Source organism: Gigantopelta aegis, chromosome 8 (assembly GCF_016097555.1).
Source record: "Gigantopelta aegis isolate Gae_Host chromosome 8, Gae_host_genome, whole genome shotgun sequence".
Classification (NCBI taxonomy): domain Eukaryota; kingdom Metazoa; phylum Mollusca; class Gastropoda; order Neomphalida; family Peltospiridae; genus Gigantopelta; species Gigantopelta aegis.
The window spans coordinates 70,308,157-70,331,861 of record NC_054706.1 but is presented as its reverse complement, the minus strand read 5'-3'; the positions used below and the strand labels follow the sequence as shown (position 1 = coordinate 70,331,861).

The 23,705-nt window shown below is 34.5% G+C and overlaps 1 protein-coding gene across 4 annotated transcripts in view; it reads left to right on the top strand.

The window, feature by feature from the left end:
* The first annotated feature begins 69 nt into the window (after window positions 1-69).
* The window catches only part of LOC121378296 (scaffold attachment factor B2-like), a 32,954-nt gene continuing 9,318 nt past the window's right edge, over window positions 70-23,705 (top strand). The window contains exons 1-13 of one of the 4 annotated variants that reach the window (XM_041506399.1): window positions 70-205; window positions 8,085-8,199; window positions 11,251-11,270; window positions 11,544-11,675; window positions 12,800-12,880; window positions 15,418-15,487; window positions 16,530-17,148; window positions 19,266-19,306; window positions 19,651-19,742; window positions 20,261-20,410; window positions 20,696-20,777; window positions 21,619-21,777; window positions 22,396-22,694. In XM_041506399.1, coding sequence (XP_041362333.1) covers window positions 83-205; window positions 8,085-8,199; window positions 11,251-11,270; window positions 11,544-11,675; window positions 12,800-12,880; window positions 15,418-15,487; window positions 16,530-17,148; window positions 19,266-19,306; window positions 19,651-19,742; window positions 20,261-20,410; window positions 20,696-20,777; window positions 21,619-21,777; window positions 22,396-22,694 — 1,983 coding nt within the window. In that variant the 5' untranslated portion in view covers window positions 70-82. Of the gene's footprint in view, window positions 206-8,084; window positions 8,200-11,250; window positions 11,271-11,543; window positions 11,676-12,799; window positions 12,881-15,417; window positions 15,488-16,487; window positions 17,149-19,265; window positions 19,307-19,650; window positions 19,743-20,260; window positions 20,411-20,695; window positions 20,778-21,618; window positions 21,778-22,395; window positions 22,695-23,705 lie in introns of all 4 variants that reach the window. The other 3 variants (XM_041506398.1, XM_041506401.1, XM_041506400.1) reach the window with 3 other exon arrangements.

Here is a 23,705-nt window from a genome sequence, read left to right as displayed (position 1 = left end):
TATAGGAAGTATCCGAATTGTTCCGAATGTACCGGATCAAACCAGCTAACATACGGGTTATTTATTGAGAGCTCATTGCAAAATGGCGACGCAAATGGAGAAAAAATTATCAGAGCTTAGAGTGGTAGACCTGCGACAAGAGCTAGAGAAACGAAAATTAGATAAATCTGGCGTTAAGGCAGTACTACTTGAACGACTTCAAAAGGTATTTGTTTGTTTATACTTTTGGAAGCTGCAAAAATAACCGGGAGCCGGGTTTTTTTTTTTTTTTTTTTTTGGCTAACCCGTATCGTCGTTTCGTTTTAAAACCAGCCCCATGTTGATTTTCAACGACAGTGAACGACGGATAAGCCAAGGCTGGGAACCTATTGTGGTGATTGCAGTGCAACTGGTATCATTGGAAAGAGCTAGAAAAGACATTTAAAATGGTCTTTGAATTGTGATGATAGGATAAATATTGAGGGTGCTGTAGTATTTTAAAGTCGCCTAATTTAGGGTGGTTTTCGTCAATGGATTTACATTTAAAACAAAAGAAACACTGACCATTTTCTTTTAAAATGTGCTTCAAAATGCCATACAACCCTTCATCTGTATCATTGGTTAAAAAGACTCCCACCACTAAAAGATGGGTTATTGCCTCTTAAAATCATCTTATCAGTCATTTTAATTCACCAATAATTAATTAATTACCCACCTAATTACCCGGTAATTAGCGGTAGTCCCATTCTGAAAAATGCCCATAACTTCCTTAATATTTGGATTGTTTCAACAAAACCTGCACCAGCAGATAGCTATTAAAAAGTTCTATCAGATTCTCACTTGAATAATCACATTCAAAACGAACATCAAAACTGATGAAAATAAACCATATGTAGAAAATAAACACTGAGCACATGGCTAATTTCAATGTAAACAACAGTCTGGACCAATCAGGTGGCAGCATTTGGGTCACGTGACCTAATTTCCAGTCGCGTGCACACTTTTAGAACAAAACATGCCAGACAAAATCATTAACGATTGGCATTATTAAATCCCAAATTTCAATGAAATGCATAATAAAGTCATCTTTGCTTGTTAATAAACTATTCTGATTACAATTTGAAGAATTCCAATGAGATTAACCATCGTTATTTTGAGGTTGATTATTGAAGGTTTGTTGACAAAACAGCCCATCAACGGCTTGGACACCCGATCCTGCTGCTGGTATAAATCAGTGGCTGTATGTAGGATTGTCTTGAAAATCCACTTAAAGGTAGAAAAGAACACATACTACAGGTCTATATAAGTTTGAAAAAGTCTTTACTCGCTTTTCGGTAAATTGGAGGCATTTTTTATTGGTTATGTATACCAAAATTTTAACAAAGGATTTGTGAAACTTCTAGGAATCTTATGGAAATAAATTGAAGACGAGGCAACTGCTGAAAATGTAAACTACGTCATCAGTATAAGTGTAGATTTTCAACTTTGCGCCCACGACCCAAAAAATGCACTTGAAAGTACAGCATTTCCACTGCCCGCTGCACTGCGATCAACCCAGAAACCAGGTATTTGACCTAAGCATATGCGATGCCTGGGGCCGATTCTCACATACCTACATACAGTAGCAATGCATTTAAGGTGATCTTAGCACTTGCTTCGTAAAACGGGGCCCTGGGCCGAGTTAGCAGAAATTTGCTAGGTAGTTTGGTACTATGCCTATGGTTATGATTATGGTAGAAATGCCAGATGTTTCACCCTCAAGCATGTTTGTAGGGACCGCGGACACTTTAAATATGACAAGAATGATATTGATTGATTGTTATACTGAAGAAATACCTTCAAAAGAATTAAAAAAAAAAAAAAAAAAAATCAATTGGCCCTGACCCCCCCCCCCCCCCCCCAAAAAAAAAATTGTAATCAGGGTAGGTAATTCTGTTTTGCAAAAAAAAAATACCCACCAAAAGGTTTGGCACACTCAAAATTGTAGGAATGTATTAATTATTTTCAAATAAAATACCTTCAATACCATTAATATAATCAGTATAATTGACTAATTGGTCATAATACCCATCCACCCCAAAAAAGGGTTCAACATAAGAAAACAGCCATTTTTGTCGCATAAGCATATATCATACAACATGTGAAATGTAATAAAACTCATTTGTGCATTACAAATTACCATCATCATCATGTGCTACATGTAGTAATCAGTAACTCCTCATTCGTTACCTGCATTATCACAGCATTCTCAATTGTACAGAGTAAAGAGCATCAGTCGGCCATGGAAAAAGTGATATACAGGTTAATGGTTAATATGTAAGAGGACAAAATGTGTACCATTAATGTTGTATCTCTGTCAAAATGTCAACTTGTGCGTGTGTGTTATATGAGGGGTACCAGACGTTTCTCCCCTCCTCTCTCTCTCCCCCTCCCCTCTAAGAAAAGAAAAACACACACACACACACACACACTTTAACATCCTCTAAAGAAACAGTACAATAATTGTTTAAAAGTAACAACTAATTGGGGGCGAACTGACAAATATTTGGGGGCGAACTGGTACACGGGGTGAACAGGTCAAACTCGGGGCGAACTGGCTGGGGGGCGAAACGTCATGGATTCTTATATGAGAGAGAGAGAAGTGGGACAGTGAGAAAGGGTGGGGGAAGAGTAAAAGGAGGACAGAGCAAGAGAGATAACAGATGTATTTGTTAGGTTTTTGGAAATTGAGTTTCTTCATAATTACAAAATTTGGAATAATTAGAGAATGCTTCATTGTTGGTTGTATGGCTTATTAGATAGCCTGTCTTTGATTTTTAAAAAATAAGTTAGTGGTATTAAAAAACAAAATTACATCACCCATGCTGTGTTATTGAGACAGTTATATACACATTTAGTGCTGTCAAAGGTGTGCAAACTGATATATTTTTTTACACATTCAGTATAATATCAAAGTTGACATTTTTACCTGGGTACCACTTTAATAGATTACAGCCAGTGCTCCACAACTGGTGTAACAAAGGCTGTGGTGTGTACTATCCTGTCTGTGGGATGGTGCATATAGAAGATCCCTTGATGCTAATCGAAAAGAGTAGCCCATGAAGTGGCGACAGCAGGTTTCCTCTCACAATATCTGTGTGGTTCTTAACCATATGTCTGACGTCATATAACCGTAAATAAAATGTGTTGAGTGTGCTGTTAAATGAAACATTTCCTTCCTTCCTTCCACTTTAATAGTTGATATTTTGACTTGACATTTTTTCCAGTGACATGTCCTACATCCATTAATAATAAAGATGTGATTATAGGGATTATTTGTATGTGTCTGGGCCACAATAAATGTATTCATAATAACAAATCATTGAAAATGTAAACAAATATCTGCCATCTTGGATTGTAGTAAACACACAAACAGGAAGATGTTGTTAAAGTGTGATCACAGTTATACAATAAATAAAAACATCTAAATTTTGTCATGTACTGCAAGAATAATAAATTAAATATAATTACCTCACAAAAATAAATACTTGCAATAACGACAACAACACTATTTTTCAATAATTAAATGCAGTATCGTTACTTTTTCACTTTGCCACTGAGTTCTATATTTGTTATAAAGGTTATCAATGTATTTTATACCTCTTACAAGTGCTGGTATTCTTCCAATATTAAACCATAAATGTTTTATAGACGTTAACTAACATGTGCTTTTCAAACCTTGCATTCAGCAATAGTGTAACGGATGTGAATGGCGCTACCAGTCTTCCGGTGCGTTCTCTAATGTTTGCCCCAGTTAGTTTGCCCTCAAAATATGTTAGTTCGCCCCAAACACATTACCAATTAGCTTTACTTTTTAATTTAATGCATTGGCAAGAGTTCCTTATTTTCCCCCTCTATTATTATCATTAGGGTTAGGATTGATGAATATTAATAAAGGGGGGGAGGGAATTCGGAACTCTTTCTGGCGCCAAATTTGTCAGGTGATCAGAACGGTCATTTTCTCTTTTGTGTCCACTAACACATCAGGGGTTTCCACAGGGCTGTGAGGCGTAGCAACCCGACACGCCTTGGTCTGTAAAGTAAGTGCTTTGACTGCGTGGAAGCGCCTTAAAACAATTGCTGCTACGCCTTGATTTGATGTGCTTTAAAAAAACAATTACCACAAGTACAAGCGTGGCAGTCAATAACCTCTTGCAAACAACTTGTGTACCAGTATATCAAGCACACCTAAAGTACTCGTCAAAATTATGCCTAGGTAATTTTCCAGTCTTATAAATCCCTGGAATAAAAAACATAAAAATATGTCAGTATTATCATGACCTGTTACGGTATTCAAACAACCGATACAAAAAATGACTATAAATAACCTGTTATAGATAGAAATATGAGATGTGTTTACAATTTTACTGCAAAACATGTAATTTGAAACAGACTATAACACCCTGTCCTTTCCAATACAATGAAGTTCAAGATACTGCTTTGTCAGATTAAGATTTGAACAAATTATTTATAAGCACATTGATTATATGGATACAACAGAAGTCATTATTAGTAAAATTGTAAATAAATATCATATTTCTATCTATAACAGGTAATTTTTTGTACCGGTTATTTGAATACCCTAACAGGTCATGATAACTAATATATAAGACTGGAAAATCACCTGGGTATAATTTTGATTAGTACTTTAATCACTATGATAGGTAAAACACTTCCTAAATACCTAACAAAGGAATTTAAAAAAAAACGATATTTGCCAAATAGTTTTTAAAAAATCATAGTGATATTTGTAGTTTTATCTTGAATCATGAACGCGAAACGATAAACATGAAAACATGAAGAAAGAAAAAATTAATCACATATAATCAGTGAAAACCCCCACAAATTGTATATATTTTACATAATAGAATAAATAATATAAAAAAAAGAATAAAAGTTATTAATTTTAATTCCCATATATGTATAAAAAGTACGAGTATTCAGTACTGTATCCTGAAAATTAATAAAAGATGGCACCGTTAAAGCATTTGACAGCCTGAGCTAGCACATGTTTAGACAAAGAGAGTAATAACGTCATCACTGATTGGATGAAATTTGACCTCTACTGGCTCTTGAGATAACAGTACATGTAGCTGTTCTGCTTACTCCCACTTGTTAAAAAAAAAAGGTGGAAACCTTTTATTAATTTTAAAATCCTGTATAATTATCGGATACACTACATTGAACAGTTAACAATAAATACATTTATAGATTATTGCATTATATTTTATGCTATTTTAAGCAGTTTGTATTGCACAAAAGCCTCTTGCTTCAGACTAGGACACTCGAGTCGACCCGATCTGTACATAGGTGTTGACAGGTGTTGATTGTAACCAGTTGCAAATTCTGGGTCCTTTGTTTTAATAGGAGTGTAATACCTTGATGGCTCTCTAAACCAAGAATGGTGCTATCGTTAATGTCTGTGTGTAAACTCTTGACCGGCTCAGCGACTTGACAAATGTCTAGCCTAGTAGCAGTCGATTGACACTACTGTAGGTCAGACTTCAGTGGCGATATACTTAGGCAGACTTTAAAATCACAAACGTCTGAAACACCAGCCATATTGACCACTTTTTATTTATTATTTTAAATCATGCACAAAATACCGATGTGTGGGCTGGCCGGTCCACTTGACCGATAGGAATTTGTTCCAATAATAGAAATGGACAGGTGCTTCGGACCGACAAGAATGACAAAAGTGGGACCGGCAAACGCACGTTTTTTAAAAATAATTTTGGTCTCAGAGATCGAGAATCGGTCCCAGACCGGGGAAAAAGGGCTTTTCCCCACCCCTGACATACACACACGCACTGAAAACATCATTCTGTGTATGTCTGCCCATTTGACATCAAAGGAAACGGACCTCGGCGAATATAAAAACTGGGTTATTGTATTAAATACCAATCTTTTTTATTATGTCCAATACCAGTCTCTCTTCTTTTTTTCAGCAATAAAAACATTTATTATATTTTTTATCGTGTCGGCAGTACCCGCCTGGAAAAAAATAACTTATTTGGTGCCAAATGTGACACATGATCAGAACGGTTGTTCTGTCTTTTGTGCCCATTCACTGTCGTCTTATATTTATATTTTGTCATCATTTGTAGACTTAATTTGTAACTGATTATTTTTACTTCCTGTCATTTGTTTATTCAGTAATTCTTAATAAAAGATTAGACACTTTTTTATTTTAGGGATATGACCGCTTATAACCCACCTCTCCTCCAACACACACACACACACACACACGTCCAGGGAAGTTGTGTTTAGCATTACAAGTAATATATATTTTGGGTGCCAAATAATATTTACACTGCCTTTATAAAAACGAAACTACTTTTATCAGCCTTGTACCAATCTTTTTTGTACCAGATACTGAGGGGCTAAATTAGGGGTAGGCTATCCATAGTCAACTAACACGCAACAATATACGGTAACCAAGCTTTCAAATGTCTTTAGTGGATTTTTTTCTGATTTACTTCGAAGGACAAGGGAGGATTGGGGGGGTGTGTGTGTGTGTGTGTCGGAGTCGCTTAGCTGCCCACCTCGAAATTTCACCCAACAAGAACGCTGAAGGTTTTAACAGAATGCTGACATAATAAACATAAGAAACATAAAATAATAATAATAATAATAAATAATATAAATTAAATAAAAATAATTAAAGAAATATAATATAATAATATTCATTTAAAAATAAAATGAAACATGATCAGCTGTATTGAAGGCAAACACTTAATTGTTTTCAAACCACTACTCCACTTATTTTGGCTTGATTTGTGTTACACTCATGCTAATAATGTAAGTGCCTTAAAAACATCCTGGGAAAAGGCCTGCACGTGTCTATTATTTTAACCTCAATTGCAGATTTAATTGGTCGTAAATGATGATTTTTTACTTGCTATTATTTGTTTATTCAGTAATTCCTCATAAAAATATTAGAAACGTTTATTTTTATTTAATTGTTTTTTGTTTTGTTTTTTGTGGAGGGGGGATATATCACCCCTTATAAAAATGGAAGTGGTATTGTTCATTATTAAAATCATTTATCTTGGATGCCAAATAATATATACACCACCTTTAAAAAACGAAACTACATTTTATCAGCTAGTAATTTATCAATGCGATAAAATTACTCGATGAAGATGGAAATAAAAAGAACAGAAAAATGTTATCCCACAGTAGGGGATCATTTAAAAAATATATTTATTATTATTTTCAGATATCTTAAAATCTTTATTAAAATAATATTAAACAAGCAAACCGAATACCAGTGAATGTCAGACCGACACTCTTGTTTTAACTGAACTACATTTTAACTAAACATGCACAAAAATAAGGCAGCTTGTACATAGTACCAACTTTTTAGTACCAGATACCGAGGGGCAAAATAAGGGATAGGTATTTCTACAAAGTCAACCAACATACAATGATATACAGTAACCAAACATGCTTCTTCTTTTTTAAAATTAATTTTTATTTATTTTTTGCTTTTCATTTTTTTGGTGGGGTGGGGGACATGCAACCATCCTCCTTTAATTTTCACCCAGCAAGAACACTATAAAATTTAATGTAATCCATAGAACAATTTTCATGTCATATTCACCGAAAACTTGGGCAACTTGTCTCAGAAACACCAGCTTCCGTTAAATGTTAGCTTATTCTAGTAGCCGTGATTCCATTTATAATACATTCTTGTTTATTGAAGTTCATTGACATAAATTGAAGTAATATGACTACATGTAACATACAGAAAAATAACCTTTCAGTCAAGTTTAATTGCTGCAAAAGTCAGTTTAAAACAATTGCAGTCGGCATACTCAAAATTGCAGTCGGTGGGCTCTTTCACAGACAGCAATTTGGGTTTTTTAATTGCTGTAGGTGATAAATTCTTAAGTTTGAGCCCTGGGACACTGAAAGTATTGCCTTCAGTTGAGTTGCAAAAATTAGGACACCAAGGCAAAACTGTTTGCAAGCATGTCTGGTTACCAAAAACAGAAAAAACTTAATTCAAAAGTTAGCTATTGTAATTAAGAGAATAAATTATTGTTATGTTATTATTTTAGGCACTAGAAGATGAAGGTAAAGATCCAGAAGAATTTCAGTTTGAGGTTTCTGATGCAACACCCAAGAAGCCAGTGGAGGTTTCCACTAAAAGGACACCAACTCTGAACAAAACACGTAAGAAGAATATGAGATTATTAAGAAACAATGGTGCCTTTCAGTTTGTAGTAAGATTAGAGGATTTAAAAAAAAGAAAAAAGAAGTCAAATGTAATGATTATTTAACACCTGCAATGGCTTTAGATTGCATCAAAGTCGAAGAGATAAGCCTATATCAATAAATCATGTTCAATGACAGTACTGAACTAAAACAACCTTCCTGCACTGAGACAAAAAGTGCCTGTTGTGTCCAAATAGACTTTTTTCACATTCCACTGCGCATGTGCCCGTTGTGGAGTTACTCGAGAACGCAAACCGCAAGATCTCGCCAAAATAGACCTATCTGCAAATTGGGGGGCAAAAGCAATGGGAGGCCACGACCATTGTTCAATTATTAACTGTTCCAACCGCATATGTCCGGGAAATTCGTTATCCTTCCATCGATATCCAGCCAATGGATATCGGAAACGATTGTGGGTAATCGTTTCACGTAGAAAACGATTTTAATGTTACTCTAAGTACGAGGGTTTGTTCGGCACATTTTGTAGGAGGGAAGCCAGTGAACGCATAAGGGACCAAAACACAGGGCGGTCTAGTATACTTAGATATGGTGGAAAACACATTAACAGTAAAGAAAATAAATATATATTTTGTATATAAAGAAAATATATGTATATTTCGTATTATACTCAATAAAATATATAACGTGTGCGTGTGTAAATATATAAAACATATATGTAGTCAGGACAGCTCTGTACAGAACGTTCCTATACAGGGTGGTTTAGTATTCTCTACTTAGATATGGTAGTAAACAGTAAATAAAATAAAATTAATATCTATTTTGTATATATAGAAAATATATGTATATTTCGGACAATACTACAGAATATATATATAATATTTTATATATATATATATATATATATATATATATATATATATATATATATATATATATATATATATATATATATATATATATATATAACTTTTAATGTTATTATTACTCAGTATGTTTCAAATTTAATTATAAGTATTGTCTGTTATTACTTTTACGTTCATCTAGGTATGAACAAAAAAATCATCCGCAAACTTACGTGAGAACGGCTTCTCCGATTCACACAATTTACGGATGATTTATTTTGTTCATACCCCGATGAACGTAAAAGAAATAACAGACACTCCTTAAATAATAATAATAATAATAATGATATATAAATATATATAGAGTGATGACGGATCTGTACAGGACGTTCCTACACAGGTCCGTCTAGTATTTTATATACTTAGATATGGTGGAAAACACATTAACAGTAAAGAAAATAAATATATTTTGTATAATACTCAATGCGTTCATGTTGACACTGTATAAAAATGTGTGTATGGGTAAACAGAACAGCACCTACCTTCAACCCCCCCCCCCCCCCCCCCCCCCCCAAATCCCCCTTTTTTAAATTCCCACTTTATGGATATACATGTAACAGCATAAAATCTCTTTCTTTTTTTTACTTTTCCACTAAGAATTCCCACTTATTTTCCTCCCAAATATATATATATAATATTATAATGTAATGCAAACCTGTATTAGCGGCAGTGCCAGCTGCCACTTTTTCTAACGCTGTAATAAGCCACCTGTCTAACGCGGCCAGCGGCCACCTAAATCGGATCCCAAATCGCTAAAATACCTGCATTAAGCGGCCACAGTAAAGTTTTACTCTTATATAAAAGGGATATTTTAACAACAGCGATAGGTGCAGCAAATAACCGATCTTCACACCTTCAGGAATAATAGTACCCATTCAGTCCCGACATCTCCACTGTGTATCAATTAAGGAAGTATGAATCTGACATGCATCTGATTGCCTCTGGGCAGGCTACGCTTGACATTTGTAGATTCACTTACTATAACAATACATCGCATGAAGTCGGAAATAAATAATTAAATGGAAAAAGAAAACAAACTTGTGGAGAACGGTTAATTTAATATATTCTATTTGCATTATTTTTGAAGGAGACAACATGTCAAAAGTTGATTTATAGTCAACTATGAAGCACACACCCGTTAATTAGCAGTACAGACGGTAAAACAAGAAACAACAACAAATGTTTTAAAGACTATATATGTGGCAACCTGTACTCAGCGGCCACCTGTCTTAAGCGGCCACGTTTATCTACTCCCTTGTGTGGCCGCTTAAGACAGGTTTGACTGTGTATATATATATATATATATGTGTGTGTGTGTGTGTTCTCTCTCTCTCTCTCTCTCTCTCTCTCTCTCTCTCTCTCTCTCTCTCTCTCTCTCTCTCTCTCTCTCTCTCTCTCTCTCTCTCTCTCTCAAATATATATATCGATCGATGCCATAACCTGTCGATGCCATAACCTATGGAATGTCAAATGTTTTGTTTCTACTTTTTACGAGATAGTCTTTTAATCTGGCGTTATCAAAACCCTCGGATACAAGTCGCAGAGACTTTGTCCAAGTTGTTGCACTGCTTTTTAATTTGAAACATTCCGCAGTAAATATCAGCGGACCGATTTCTACGGCCATTATACCATCTAATTCGAAATATATACATGTTAGTTGCCAAAGTTTAAAAGTCTCCTACGAAACTATTCAAGTCGCCCATAACAACCTGTCTGTCACGCCCCCCAATTTGTAAATAGACTAGTTTCAGTCTATTTTGTCAAGGGACGTTACTCTTCGCGCGCATGCGTAATAGGAATGTGAAGTACCTCTATTAGTGAGATTTAAAGCCCTGGCCTGGATAAAGCAGCAGCAGTGGGGATTTTCAGATTGCTTATTTGAGAATAGTTTTTACACAACTACTAATATTTCAAAATGTAAATTGTTTTAATTCTGGCATTTATATATATTGTAATAATCTCCTACAACCCCTGCAATTAAGAAAATGTCCACAGCAAAAAAAACACCATGCTTTTGAAAAACAAACCTGAATATAGTTCAAGGCAAAAAAAGTGCCATGTAGAATTAGAAACTTAATGCAGGGGTTGCTGATACAGATTATTAAATTTATTTGCTAAAAACTTTTTCTTTCTTTTTTCATTTTAGGTACAAAAGACAAAGATGAGGTAAGGTTTAAATAAGTTATGTATTAATTATAATTTTTTTTATTACAATAATATTTTATTAAATGAAATTTTACATTATTAAATTATGTAGTGTTTTGTATTATTTTGGAAATGGGTTACACAAGGAAAAAGGGTCACGCAAAAATAATTTGCATAACCAATAATGGGTTGTGCAAATTTCCCTGATTCATTTACACAATATAAAAAGGCTCCTTATTTGTATCAAATGTTTTTGTGGGGTTTTTTCTTAAAATTCTTGTGTAATTGTGATAGGATGGAGATGAGGAGGAAGAGGGTGAGGAATTACAGGATGTGACAGTTGACGCTGACGGGGATGTAGCCGATGATTCCGGAGCCATGGAGTTGCTCGATCTCTCCGAAGAAGATGAAACAGAAGCTGAAAATGTGTGTGGTCATTTTGGGTGGTGGTTTTTGTAGTTTTGAGTATGTGTGTGTTGTCTTGCACATGGTTTGATTTTTAATAAAAGTTATTTGCACCAGTGTGATTATAAAATTAACCACATGTGCAGTTTTGACTGAAGCTTGCCTTTGCTTTGGCAATTGAGCATGCTGATTATAAATAATCTTATGTCTCTGAGAAATTGTTTTGAAGGTTAAAAACTGGGTTTTTTTTACAGAATATATTGTTAAATATGTGAGCAGATCACCAGTAAGTTAAACCAGGGACAGTTTGGTCAGTGACTAAAATATTTGATTGTTTGTCTATTTTAAAACATGGTTGCTATATCAATTTATAGAACTTCACCATACAGTGATACACTGAACAGTTTAAATAATTATTCTCCACAATTTTACCAAGAAAAGCAGTGTTATCACTTGGCCATGTTTTGTGATGAATTTGCCTGCTATTTTCATTCATAAATCTTTTGTGTCGTATCACAGTAGTATGTCATGTACAGTTGCGTGTTTGTACCTGTAGTATACAGTTATTATACACCCGTCTTTGATGGGTTGTATTTTGGCATGTCTTCGTCTGTGTATCCATAAACTATTCATTTAAAAACATTTGGCGAATTTTATTTTAATTCGGCAAATAAATTTCATGTTATAATTGTTATTTTATTAGAAAATAACTGGGTGTTTGTCATTTCTGAAGTTTTAAATAGATGATTTGGCGAAAGTTTCTCCTTATCTAGAGCTAACCCCGGGTTATTAAGCCTAGATCACATTATACAACGTGACATAACTCAATTGTTGAATTGAATTGTCATCTCTGACTGATGTTTAGTCTGCGCGACTATTTTTCTTGATCAAACCAGGGACCTAATTCACTAATCTCTCGCATCTCGCAGTGACTAAGAAACCTTTGTGAATTAGGCCCCTGTTCATTTGCAGACCCATCTTAAATTAGATCTGGTTGTGACTCGAACGCACAGTAACAGTCCAGTTGACTAGCATCTTCTAGTGTGATCTAGACTTTAAATCAATGTGATCTAGTGGTCTTGTTAATTTGTCCTAGCATGTATAACTTAGTTCTGTTGTTTTGCATGCATGTTCTATTATTTCAGAATTGTACTATTGATGATAGTATCCTGGATAATACACCAACTGAAAATGGTGATGTTTCTATGGAAACTGATGAACCACTGGTAAACAATCTTAATAATTACAGTGCAAAAATTTCTTTTTTAATGAAAATAAATTTCGGTGCTGGGTATTTTTTATAACCTGCATCTATTAAATAGAAATTTTAAGAAACAGCCAAAATTTCATCTGTATAAGTCTTTTCTTTTTTCCTTTTGTTGAACTGAATCAGTTTTGTTCAGGACATGCCATATAAACTGACATTTTCAAAAGCAAGACCTATATTACGTAAAAAGGTTTTGGTCATCTTCTCATTTGACATTGGTGTTCTTACTAATAAAAAGAAAATAATTAAAACTTCTATTGGTGTGCGTATTATGGCAGGGCTTCTAGAAAACATTTTTTAATCAACTAGCCATGGGATCAGTGATTTTAAAAATTCACTAGCCCTACTTTACTTTAAGTTAATACAATTTTACTAAATAATAGTAATAATCATATATGTCACCTAAAGAGGGAGATAGAGGTTAAAAACACTTAACACTGGGGGTTGGGGTGGGGTCAGGATATTCATATTTACAAAATAGACTTCACTGCAACATTTCACAAATTAGTTTTCACTAGCCGTCGGCCATGGCAATATTAGTTATTTACTAGCCGAATATTGAATATCACTAGCCATGGGAGTGGGGCTACCATAATCTAGAAGCCCAGATTATGGATACAAAATATACCTGTTCAACATCTGCGCATCATAATACATATTTTAAAATGTGTTTGCATTGTTCATGCATGTTCTTATAGGAAACACAGTAGGGACATTCAATATGTCAAAGGTCTGTGCATGTTAAAATGTTTGCATGTTGTTAGTACTGTAGGAAACACTAACAGCCATAATACAAAATATCACAAATGGCAGAAGCATTAATTTGAATTTTAAAAACCCCCACCCCAAAACAATGTTTTCAAAATGTGACTTGTGTTAAATATTTTGTCTCCCAAAATGATTTTGTTATTTTGCATTTTTTTTGTTACTTTGTGGCAGTCTTATAACGTAGGACATAATAGAAAATTTAAATGACTTGTAATGCTATTTTGATGTGCCATTCATGATGTCCTGTACTGTAGCTGACAATTAACCATTCAGTCATTGTACTTACACTAGTGATCACATACTGCTTGGTGTCTTAACCTTCTGACTACTGCAGGCGAAGATATCTCGCCCGACGTTATTCATGCCAGTCGACATACTGTACACTGTATACAGTGCATTTCCCCAGTTTATATTGTCCACCATTTTGCACACGACTCTGAAAACAATTTATTAACAGGAAATGGAAGACAACAAGTGGTTTTAAGCAAGTATTTTCTCTTGACAACAATGGCGGCACGTCGCGGTCATTTTTAGTGATTGATAAATAAATTTGATCATTTTACCGACAACGAATATCACAGAATATTGGGATATGAATCTTAGTTCTATTTTTTTTAATGTTCTGGTAAGAAAACCACTGTTATTGGGAATATTAATGGACATAAATACTGGACAGCTGGCCACAAATGCCCATAAATAAACATGACTTTTTCTATTGTTTGCCAAATTTTAATCGACATTAACTGATCTAAAATATAAAAATTTGAAAAATCCACGAAAATAATACATGAACTTTATTTTATGTATTTATAAAACATTTAAGTGAATATATATCAGTAAAAATTATAAACTTGTACCTACTCAACATGGTTTTTGTCAAAAATTAATCCATTAGTCTAAAGGTTAATACAGTTTTATTTTGTCTGACTTGGTGTTTGTAGCCACACATTATTAATGGTTATTGTTAGTAGTCATAATAGCTGTTGATGCATGGTATTGTGGTCTATTAAGAGTGCGCCGTGCGACCCAATACCTCTGACTTCAGCACTCGAGGTTTCTGTTTGGGTTACCTCACTCTTAGTCCATATCAGTCTAGCCTCTACCCATTGACCAGTCCAGCTTGGGTGTCCCTAACAGAAGCCAAAGCTCCTGCTGGCATAGCTCTCTGGGTCACTGAGACATACAAGTCCCCTCACCATGTCAAGGAATGGGCTATGAAAAGGTTTATTCTTAGTGAATGGAAAGGTTCATTATATAATAAAAAAAAACAAGCATATAATAATATTGCAATTTAAGCATGAAATTATTTATTGTTAAGAGATTTTATGGTAATGCATCTTCATTAATAATAATTTTTAAAAATCAAATGGTAATATGCTGTGTTATAAAAGATAAAAACAAATATGTTAATAGAAATTATACATCTACAGCCGTAGGCTGACATATCTGTGATGGACCCATTGGCTGGTATACCAAAGGCCATGATATGTATTTTGTTGATGATAACCACATAGGATTGCCCATGTTCATGAAACATCCATTGCTGTCATTTGGTACGAGTAGCCTGTGTGGAAACAGTTTTTTGGGGGGGGGGGGGGGGGGGGGGGGGGGGGGGGTTCTTGACCAAGTGTCGAAATGATCATTTATTAAGACACAAAATAGCTGTTGCATACATTTTTATCATATGTTGTTAACATTCCTTTCACATATATTTGTTGCTTATTTCAGAAATTGGAAAATGGTCCTGAAGAAAGTGCTAAAAATGGTCCTGAAGAAAGTGCTGAAAAAAGTGTAGAAGGTAAGAGTGAGGTTACAAAAATAATATCACAACTTACAGTGTTCACTTTAATGTTTAAAATTGTAACTTTACAAACATGTCCACTATAATGTGACTTTCGAGTTAAACAGAGTGCTTATAGTGGATATATTAAACTGAAACAAAATGGGATGGAAAGAATGTCTATCTAGAGGTAGTGGTGGATCACACAGATGTTTAATATAATGTTACTGACAAACTTTAAACCGTGGGATTTCTGGAGTAACTAGATTTTGATTTAGATTAATAATTGGAAGATTAACTGAAAAATAAGTTCATCCATGATGTGTATATTTGTAGAAAGATAGTGGAATATAGTATCAGTGGAATTGTAATTAACATAGTATTGGTGGAATACTAGGTTTACTTAAAATATTGCTTAGGAAAGTAGTATTTTAAAGTATCGCCAGATGTGGGTTTTAAGGACAGAAGATGATTGAAAACATCGAACAGGTTTTTCATGGACTGATGACTGAAGAACATTTGTTTTGGCTAAATTCATTCCGTGCTGCTTGCCAGTGGAAGCCATCTGAAGAAGACATTTCGATAGGAAGGTTGCAAGTAATTTTTGAAGTGTATCAAGACCCAATATGTTTAGAGATTTGTATAGAACACTGAAGACGATGTCATTTGTACAGACAGCCCAGATTTTTAATTGCCCATACATGAAAAAGATGAACTTCAACAAATGACAAAGTGGACATGCTGCTATATGAAGAATTTAGTGTATTTTTGGTTCAGATGGAATGAACTTGACTTGGCTGTGGCCCTAATGAACGCTGTTCGTGAATTTTCCGGTCAACATCAACAATAACATTCACCTTCTACCCACTGATGATTTGGTAGGTTATATGGTATGGGTATGTTGGTTTCCTGAAGGATATATAGTTTTGTTTTCTTTCTCTTTTTTTTTCTCTTTTTTTTTCACTACACCTATATTTCCCACTGTGGTTTGAATTTGTCTTTAACTAATATTCTCTAGCATTTCAAGATAGTGGTATTAACATCGAACCTGCCGTTCCAGTCAAGCAAGAGACTGGTGTCAAAATTGAAGAGGATAAAGCCGACAGCAGTGTGAATCCAGTGGAGGTGGAAAAAAAATGTGCACCCAGTGCGGTAGAGGTAAATGCCCCAGAAGTGAAGCCTGCTCCAGCCGTGGTGAAAAAAGAAGAGGCTACGTCAGTCAAGAAAGATACTCCTTCGTCCAAACCAGCTGTTGAAACTAGTCCAAAGTCTTCCCAACAACAAGTATTAACAGGTCCCCCTCGATCAAAGCCAGCAGGCACTACAGCTAAGACGACAACTACTACAACAGGTACAACAACAGCCGCACCACCAAAAGCAGATGTTGCTGAAATATCTCTCTTTGCCGAGAGCATTGATGATTCGTTTGATGTCCGAGTCGACGACACCCAAGTGAGTGAAATTGATGCCGACTTATTAGGAACAGAAAATGAAAAATCCACCGAAAAACAGCCTGAGGCTATGGATACCACAGGATCTGGCGATGCCAATGTGGTCCAGAAAGAAAATGGAGAAACGACAGTCGAAACGAAGCCTGTTGAAGTATCAAGTGACAAGAAGACGTCCGATGACAAGGAAGAGGTCAAAAAGGATGATAAAGATTCAAAACCTGCCAAGAGGTTGGTTTGGTTTGTATGAAGTCTTGTTGTTCAAGATGGCTCACACTTTTCTAGCATAAGGATAATGAAGGATCACTTACTTTCCATGTAAATTTCTAATCAAAAGCACCATATGGGTTGGTTGCCTTTGCATTACACATTTTTGTCTTCCCTCTCCGTTTTATTTTTTATTTTAAATGCTAAAAAAAATTGTTATGTTTTTGGTACAAATTAATTATACATTTATACTTTGAGATTTATATTCTAAAAAAATTGTCAGTGTTGTTCGGACAAAGGATGTTCATTCCGTACATAGGTGGAAATTCAAGATGTGTTATCCACTCTTGAGGTTGCAAACATTCAACTTTTGGAAAGAAATGGTATCTAAATAAATACACATAATAACATTTTCCTTAAATTCATGATGATGAAATAGTCGAGATCTTCATGTGTTATTTTAGGGTACTGTTTCATTAAAAACATTTCATAGCTTATTTGGCCTGCTTCTTTTATCCTATCCACCCAACTATACTTGTTTCCACATTAATCCTCGAATTATCAAAGTATTTTAAAATGTATACATTCAGTATTACATCAAAGTCAAGTATATTTCCTATTTCTGATCTAATTTAACCAGAGGTTAACCAGGATAAATTATTAGCCTGCCTGTCACTAACACATATTGCATAGTTGATTAAAAATTGGCCATGTATGGTGTAGTAATCATCATTTAAAGAACGTAAAGTAATTTACTTACCCAAAACACTGCTGAATTGGTACTTGGAATTCCCATTTCGTCTTTTTTTCTCTGATTTAGTCTTTCTGTTACACTGTTAGCTATATCCACCCTCCAGTGATGTGGGATGTGTTTGAAACCTGATGATGTGCTGCTATCATACAAAACATGCAGTTACTGATGGTTTTGTTGTGATTGTCTTTGTATATATTGGTGCGTGTGTCCATCCATGTTTCCCCAAACACACCCCTCCTTTCAGTCTAGAACAATGCTATTATAACAAAACTTATCCATTGAATGTGAAAAACTGCTATTAGAGCATAAATCCCCGTGAACAAACTGCTTTCATATCTTACAACAAATTAATATTTTCACGAAAAGTTTTGGAGTTTCATTTCTGCCATTTTTTCTTATATGGATTTTGCCTGGTCACAGATTTATGTTTGTTTTTGGTGCACAAATTTGATCCAAGTTTCATTTGTTTTTATCATGTTTATTTTTGCAATGACATACAAGTTTGTCATGTCATAGTGGTTCATCTAAACTACACACTTTGTTAAATATTAAACTACTGTTTGTTGTACATACATACAACAATGAGGTTTAATTACGTACCATTTGATAGGTTAATATCCTCTAATTGATTGAATTTTTTTTTGATAGCTTAGATTGTTCTTGCAATGGCAAAAACTATAACCGTGTGATCTGCAGTCCAAAATGAGTCTATTATCACTGAATACTCTTGATAGAACCAACAGATGTGGACTTGTTTATTCCCTACACCATTGCCTTTATTTTCCATCAAACCTGTTTCTGTTCACCCCTTCTGATGTGTGACTTAAAGCTTAACAGCTGACCTTTAATACTTGTATAAAGCAACCTGTATCTTTACTGAAAATAAGTGCCCTGGAAAATGTTGCCCTACGAAAAAACTAAGCTGGACCCTAAGTTTGTAATAGTAAAAAATATTCACCAAGCAGTACACAAGCTACTGCTGAAAAATGTTTTTCTGTATTTTATTTTTTTGGTTAATGTGTAAACTATATGGACAGACATCCAGTTTGCTTTGGTACGGCTTTGGGATGAACTGGGCCTGAATTTGCACTTTCTGATCTGCATCATCTCGTTTCATTTGCATACGTTTTGCTGCTTCATTGCAAATCCATCGTAAAATATTGTAGTACAATGGAATTTCAGTCTTCTTAATAGTAAATGATAGACATGATGTTAATTAAAAATGTTTATTTAGTTAATATTTTATAACAATATTAGTTGGTATTATTTAATATAAAAAATAATAGCTTTTTTAGTTGTTTCTAATCTTAATTACAAATTAAATTCTACTTGTGTTTCGTTCACTTCTAGGAAGTAACTTTATTAACTTGAAATATTATTCTTTCAGTGTTGTTGCAAATAAAGATGCAAAGCCAAAGGATACGAAAGGTGGATATAACAATATATATTACATAACTTTATGCCATAGGATTTTAAATTTCATTAGAACCCATCAGAAACTGTTTTTAAAAACTAATTATATATAGATATTATTTTTGTTGAATACTTGTACTCAATATAATAATCATGGAAAATCAAATTTTGATTCTGTGATTTTACTGACACTGTACCAGAAACAATTAAATCCATGGGCCTGTGACATATTGTAATAATTATATTTTATATATACATGGTACTAATTTAATGTCAACCAAATGCATATATACTGCACATTTTTGTTAAATAATTACTGCATTTAAGAGAAAAATAATTAATCATCATTTTATTTTCAGCGAGCCTGAACAGTCGTAACTTGTGGGTGAGCGGCCTGTCATCAAACACACGAGCTACTGATCTCAAGTCTTTGTTTACCAAGTATGGCAAAGTAAGTTGGAATTATTTCAGGTCGACATTACTTTGTGAGAAATATAGACTAATGTTTTCGAACAAAGGATTTAAACTAGACAATTTGTACAAATGTATAGACAGTTTAAATAAATATTTGTAAGTACTGTGATACTGTAACTTAAATTTATTATTTATTTATTTTACCTCTTCATATTTATTTCACCTGTAAAATTTAATTTGAAAGTGTTTACTCACCAGGGCCCCGTTCCACAAAGCGATCTTAGTGCTACGATCACCTCAAGTACATAAGGTAGCTATGCACATAACGTGATCTTACGGCTAAGATCGCTTCATGGAATGGGGCTCAGTATTATAATGTCTGTCAACAAAAGAATAATGTTAATTTCTGTACTGTTTTTGTGTCTGGCTTTGTTTCAAGTATAATGGATTTAGCCTTTAATGTTACAGTAGTATATATTATTTAAATGTTTAAATTTTAAAGTAGGTAGTAATGCAATCGTGTAGTATGTGCTGTAAAAATAAATATTTTCAAAGGTGGTTGGTGCCAAAGTAGTGACCAATGCCCGAAGTCCTGGTTCTCGTTGTTATGGCTTTGTGACAATGTCGTCATCGGAGGAAGCGACCAAGTGTATTCAGCATCTTCACAGGACCGAGTTACATGGCAAGATGATTTCAGTTGAAAAGGTATTGATTACTGTCTGTTAGTCATTTGTATCTGAATAATCGGTAATAATGTATACCAAAAACATTTATATAACTGACCATAAAATGTCTACAGTTAAACTATCATGTGTTTAAAATTGTAATCAAAACTGGTTTTAAATCCCAAAATTAGTGGTAATTTTATCAACATAGTAAATTTATGTAGTGTTTTTGCATAGTAAGCTCAAAAGGGAAGACTATTTAGGGAGCACTTTCTATTAATCTTAATGTTTAATGGACGAGTAATGTGATGTAAAACTGTTCCAGGCTAAAAATGAACCAGGTGCCTCAAGTAAAGCTGCTGTGAAGAAACCAGAGGAGAAGAAAACTGTGTTGGTTAAAAAAGATGGTGAGTTTCAAACTATATCTGTAGATAAAATACTGCATGTTGTACTGAAAATAGTCTGCTCTTTTTACAAGTAAATTGTTATTCTCCAAAAACTATTATTTGGAACTACCCCAACAAATACTATAGATTGTGTGGTGTGGGGTGGGGGAAATACAGTGTAAATTAACCTTTTAGTGGATAGAAGTAAACTTTTCCATTAATATTTTCATTATCTAAATAAGTGGTTTATTTTATTCAAATGTAATGGGTCTGTTTTCGGTTGCTTTCCAATGAATAACCATTGAGGTACATATTGCTTATCAGGCCAGATGGACAATTGCTTATTTTGAACAATGCTTTTTATAAAATATTATTTTATAATTTAGAATTTGAGTCGATGATTTAATCCTTTTAAAATTTGAACGGAATCTCTTGTGAAATGAAAATGGGGCGAGACATAACCCAGTGGTAAGGCACTCACCTGATGTGAGGTCTGGTTAGGATTGTTCCTCGTCGGTGGGCCAATTGGGCTATTTTTTGTTCCAGCCAGTGTACCACAAATGGTATGTCAAAGGCATTGGTATCTGCTATCCTGACTGATGGTGGATATGTAAGTCAGAATGTTTAACATCCAAAAACCAATAATCAATAAATCAGTGTGCTTTAGTGGTGTCATTAAACAAAAACAAAATTTTGAAAATGATCAATCACTCTCACTTCTTCGAAAAATATTCTTGTGGAAACCCTGTATCCTTTATGAATGAAATTATAGTCTTAGAAAACATTGGAAACATGCTTTAAAACATTGCTGTTGCATCTCAGATTTCTGTTTACATTTCCACTATTTTGTGTGTATGTTCAGACAAAAAAGAAGTGGAAAAGAAAGAAGTAGTGAAGAAGGTTGAGAAGAAGGACGAACGCCGACGTTCGGGACCCCCCAGCAGGCGTGACGATCACCACAGTCCTAGGAGCGTCAGTGGGGGTCACAGGGACTCGAGAGCTCATCACAGCAAACCTATAGGTCATTACTCATTACAAACTACACAACTTTACATTTATTAAGCCTCTACCGGTCCAGCCAGAGGGGACTAGAGAGTTTGTCAGTCTGTCCGACATATAGTTTTCCGGCATTTTGTTTTTGATACGCTTCGAGATATTGAGATGAAATTTTGTGTATAAGATTATCATGTACTGTTACAGATAAAGTAACGATTTTTCACAGAATTATAGCCATTGAACTTGGGAGATATGTTAGGGGACATGTATTGCTTTAGCAGTACTCTTAAAATGCTTGTTTTTTATTGTTAATTATCCATTATTTGAAAATTAAAATAGGAAAAATAATTATAGAAAGTATTTATTACACTGTCAAATAGGAATATGTTTCTCGGATATATTTGTGTCATTGACAATTCAACATTTTCATGACTACAAACCATACTGTAGAGGAAGAGATTTATGCCAATAATGTACTCTTTTAAAATGGACAGGAAATGTTGATAAAAAATATTCCTTACAAATCAACATTTATAATATACACTTTGAGGAAGGGGAGGCTGTACAAAGAAGTACATGGTTTATTTTCTTGACAGTTTTGAAAATGATGAGGTGATTGCAAATATCAAAATTTTTATTTCAGTAAAAAAACCTACTACCACTACTGCTACTAAAGGCAAAGAAAAGGAAGAAAAAGATAAAAAGGATGCATCTTTGACCAAAGATGTTGCTCAAAAGAAGAAAGAGGAAGAAGTGAATGCAAGTGAGAGTGTTGAAAAGAAAGATGAGGAGAAAAAGGACGAACACGAAGATGCTGAGAAGAAACCCAATGATAATGCAGAGAAATCTGACTCCAAGGAGCCACGGTCGGAATCTAGTCGATCCCACAGCAGAGGACTGAGTAAAGATCGAAAAGATATTTTGTCCTTTGAGAAAATTAAGGTAACAATTTGTTACTATAATATTGTAAATTGCTAGGAAAGGCTGTCTTTTTTCTTTTCTTGCCTTCCCTTACACACCAATTCATGTATATAGTCACTTGCCAAACTATACTTTAGTATCTAGGCCATAATTATTTATGATGTATTGTTTGAAGAGTTAGCATATTACCATCTTTCTTGGACGTCTGACGAAACATTATTCCTACATTTCACTCTTGATTTGATAATGATAAAACATTTATAATTTAGTGTCATGTCCTGAACTTGGTAGATCTATCGATAGTATTACCTAGTTTGAATTCTGTACTAAATTATTAAAATTAATAGATTTGCTAATTTATTTATTTTGTGTGTCTGATTGAAGGGAATAATACAGTTCTAAAACCAGTTTTTGTATATTTTGTATCCAAGTTTGGTTTAAAAAAAAAAAAAAAAATTATACTCAGAACTGTATAAACTAGTCCAAATAATTGTTAGAAAGATGAGGCCTATAAATGCTTGTGGACAGTCAAGTGAAAACAAGCATGTGTATGAATATTACAGCAGAAATGTGTCTATGCTTTATATCAGGGCTTAGATTGCATCAAAGTCAAGGCGATAAACGTGTTCAAAGTAATCACTCCCTAAAAATAGTCACATGACCCTCTCGACAGTGACCGGCCTCGGTAGCGTCGTGGCAGGCCATCGGTCTACAGGCAGGTAGGTACTGGGTTCGGATCCCAGTCGAGGCATGGGATTTTTAATCCAGATACCGACTCCAAACCCTGAGTGAGTGCTCCGCAAGGCTCAATGGGTAGGTGTAAACCACTTGCACCGACCAGTGATCCATAACTGGTTCAACAAAGGCCATGGTTTGTGCTATCCTGCCTGTGGGAAGTGCAAATAAAAGATCCCTTGCTGCTAATCGGAAGAGTAGCCGATGTAGTGGCGACAGCGGGTTTCCTCTCAAAATCTGTGTGGTCCTTAACCATATGTCTGACGCCATATAACCGTAAAATAAAATGTGTTGAGT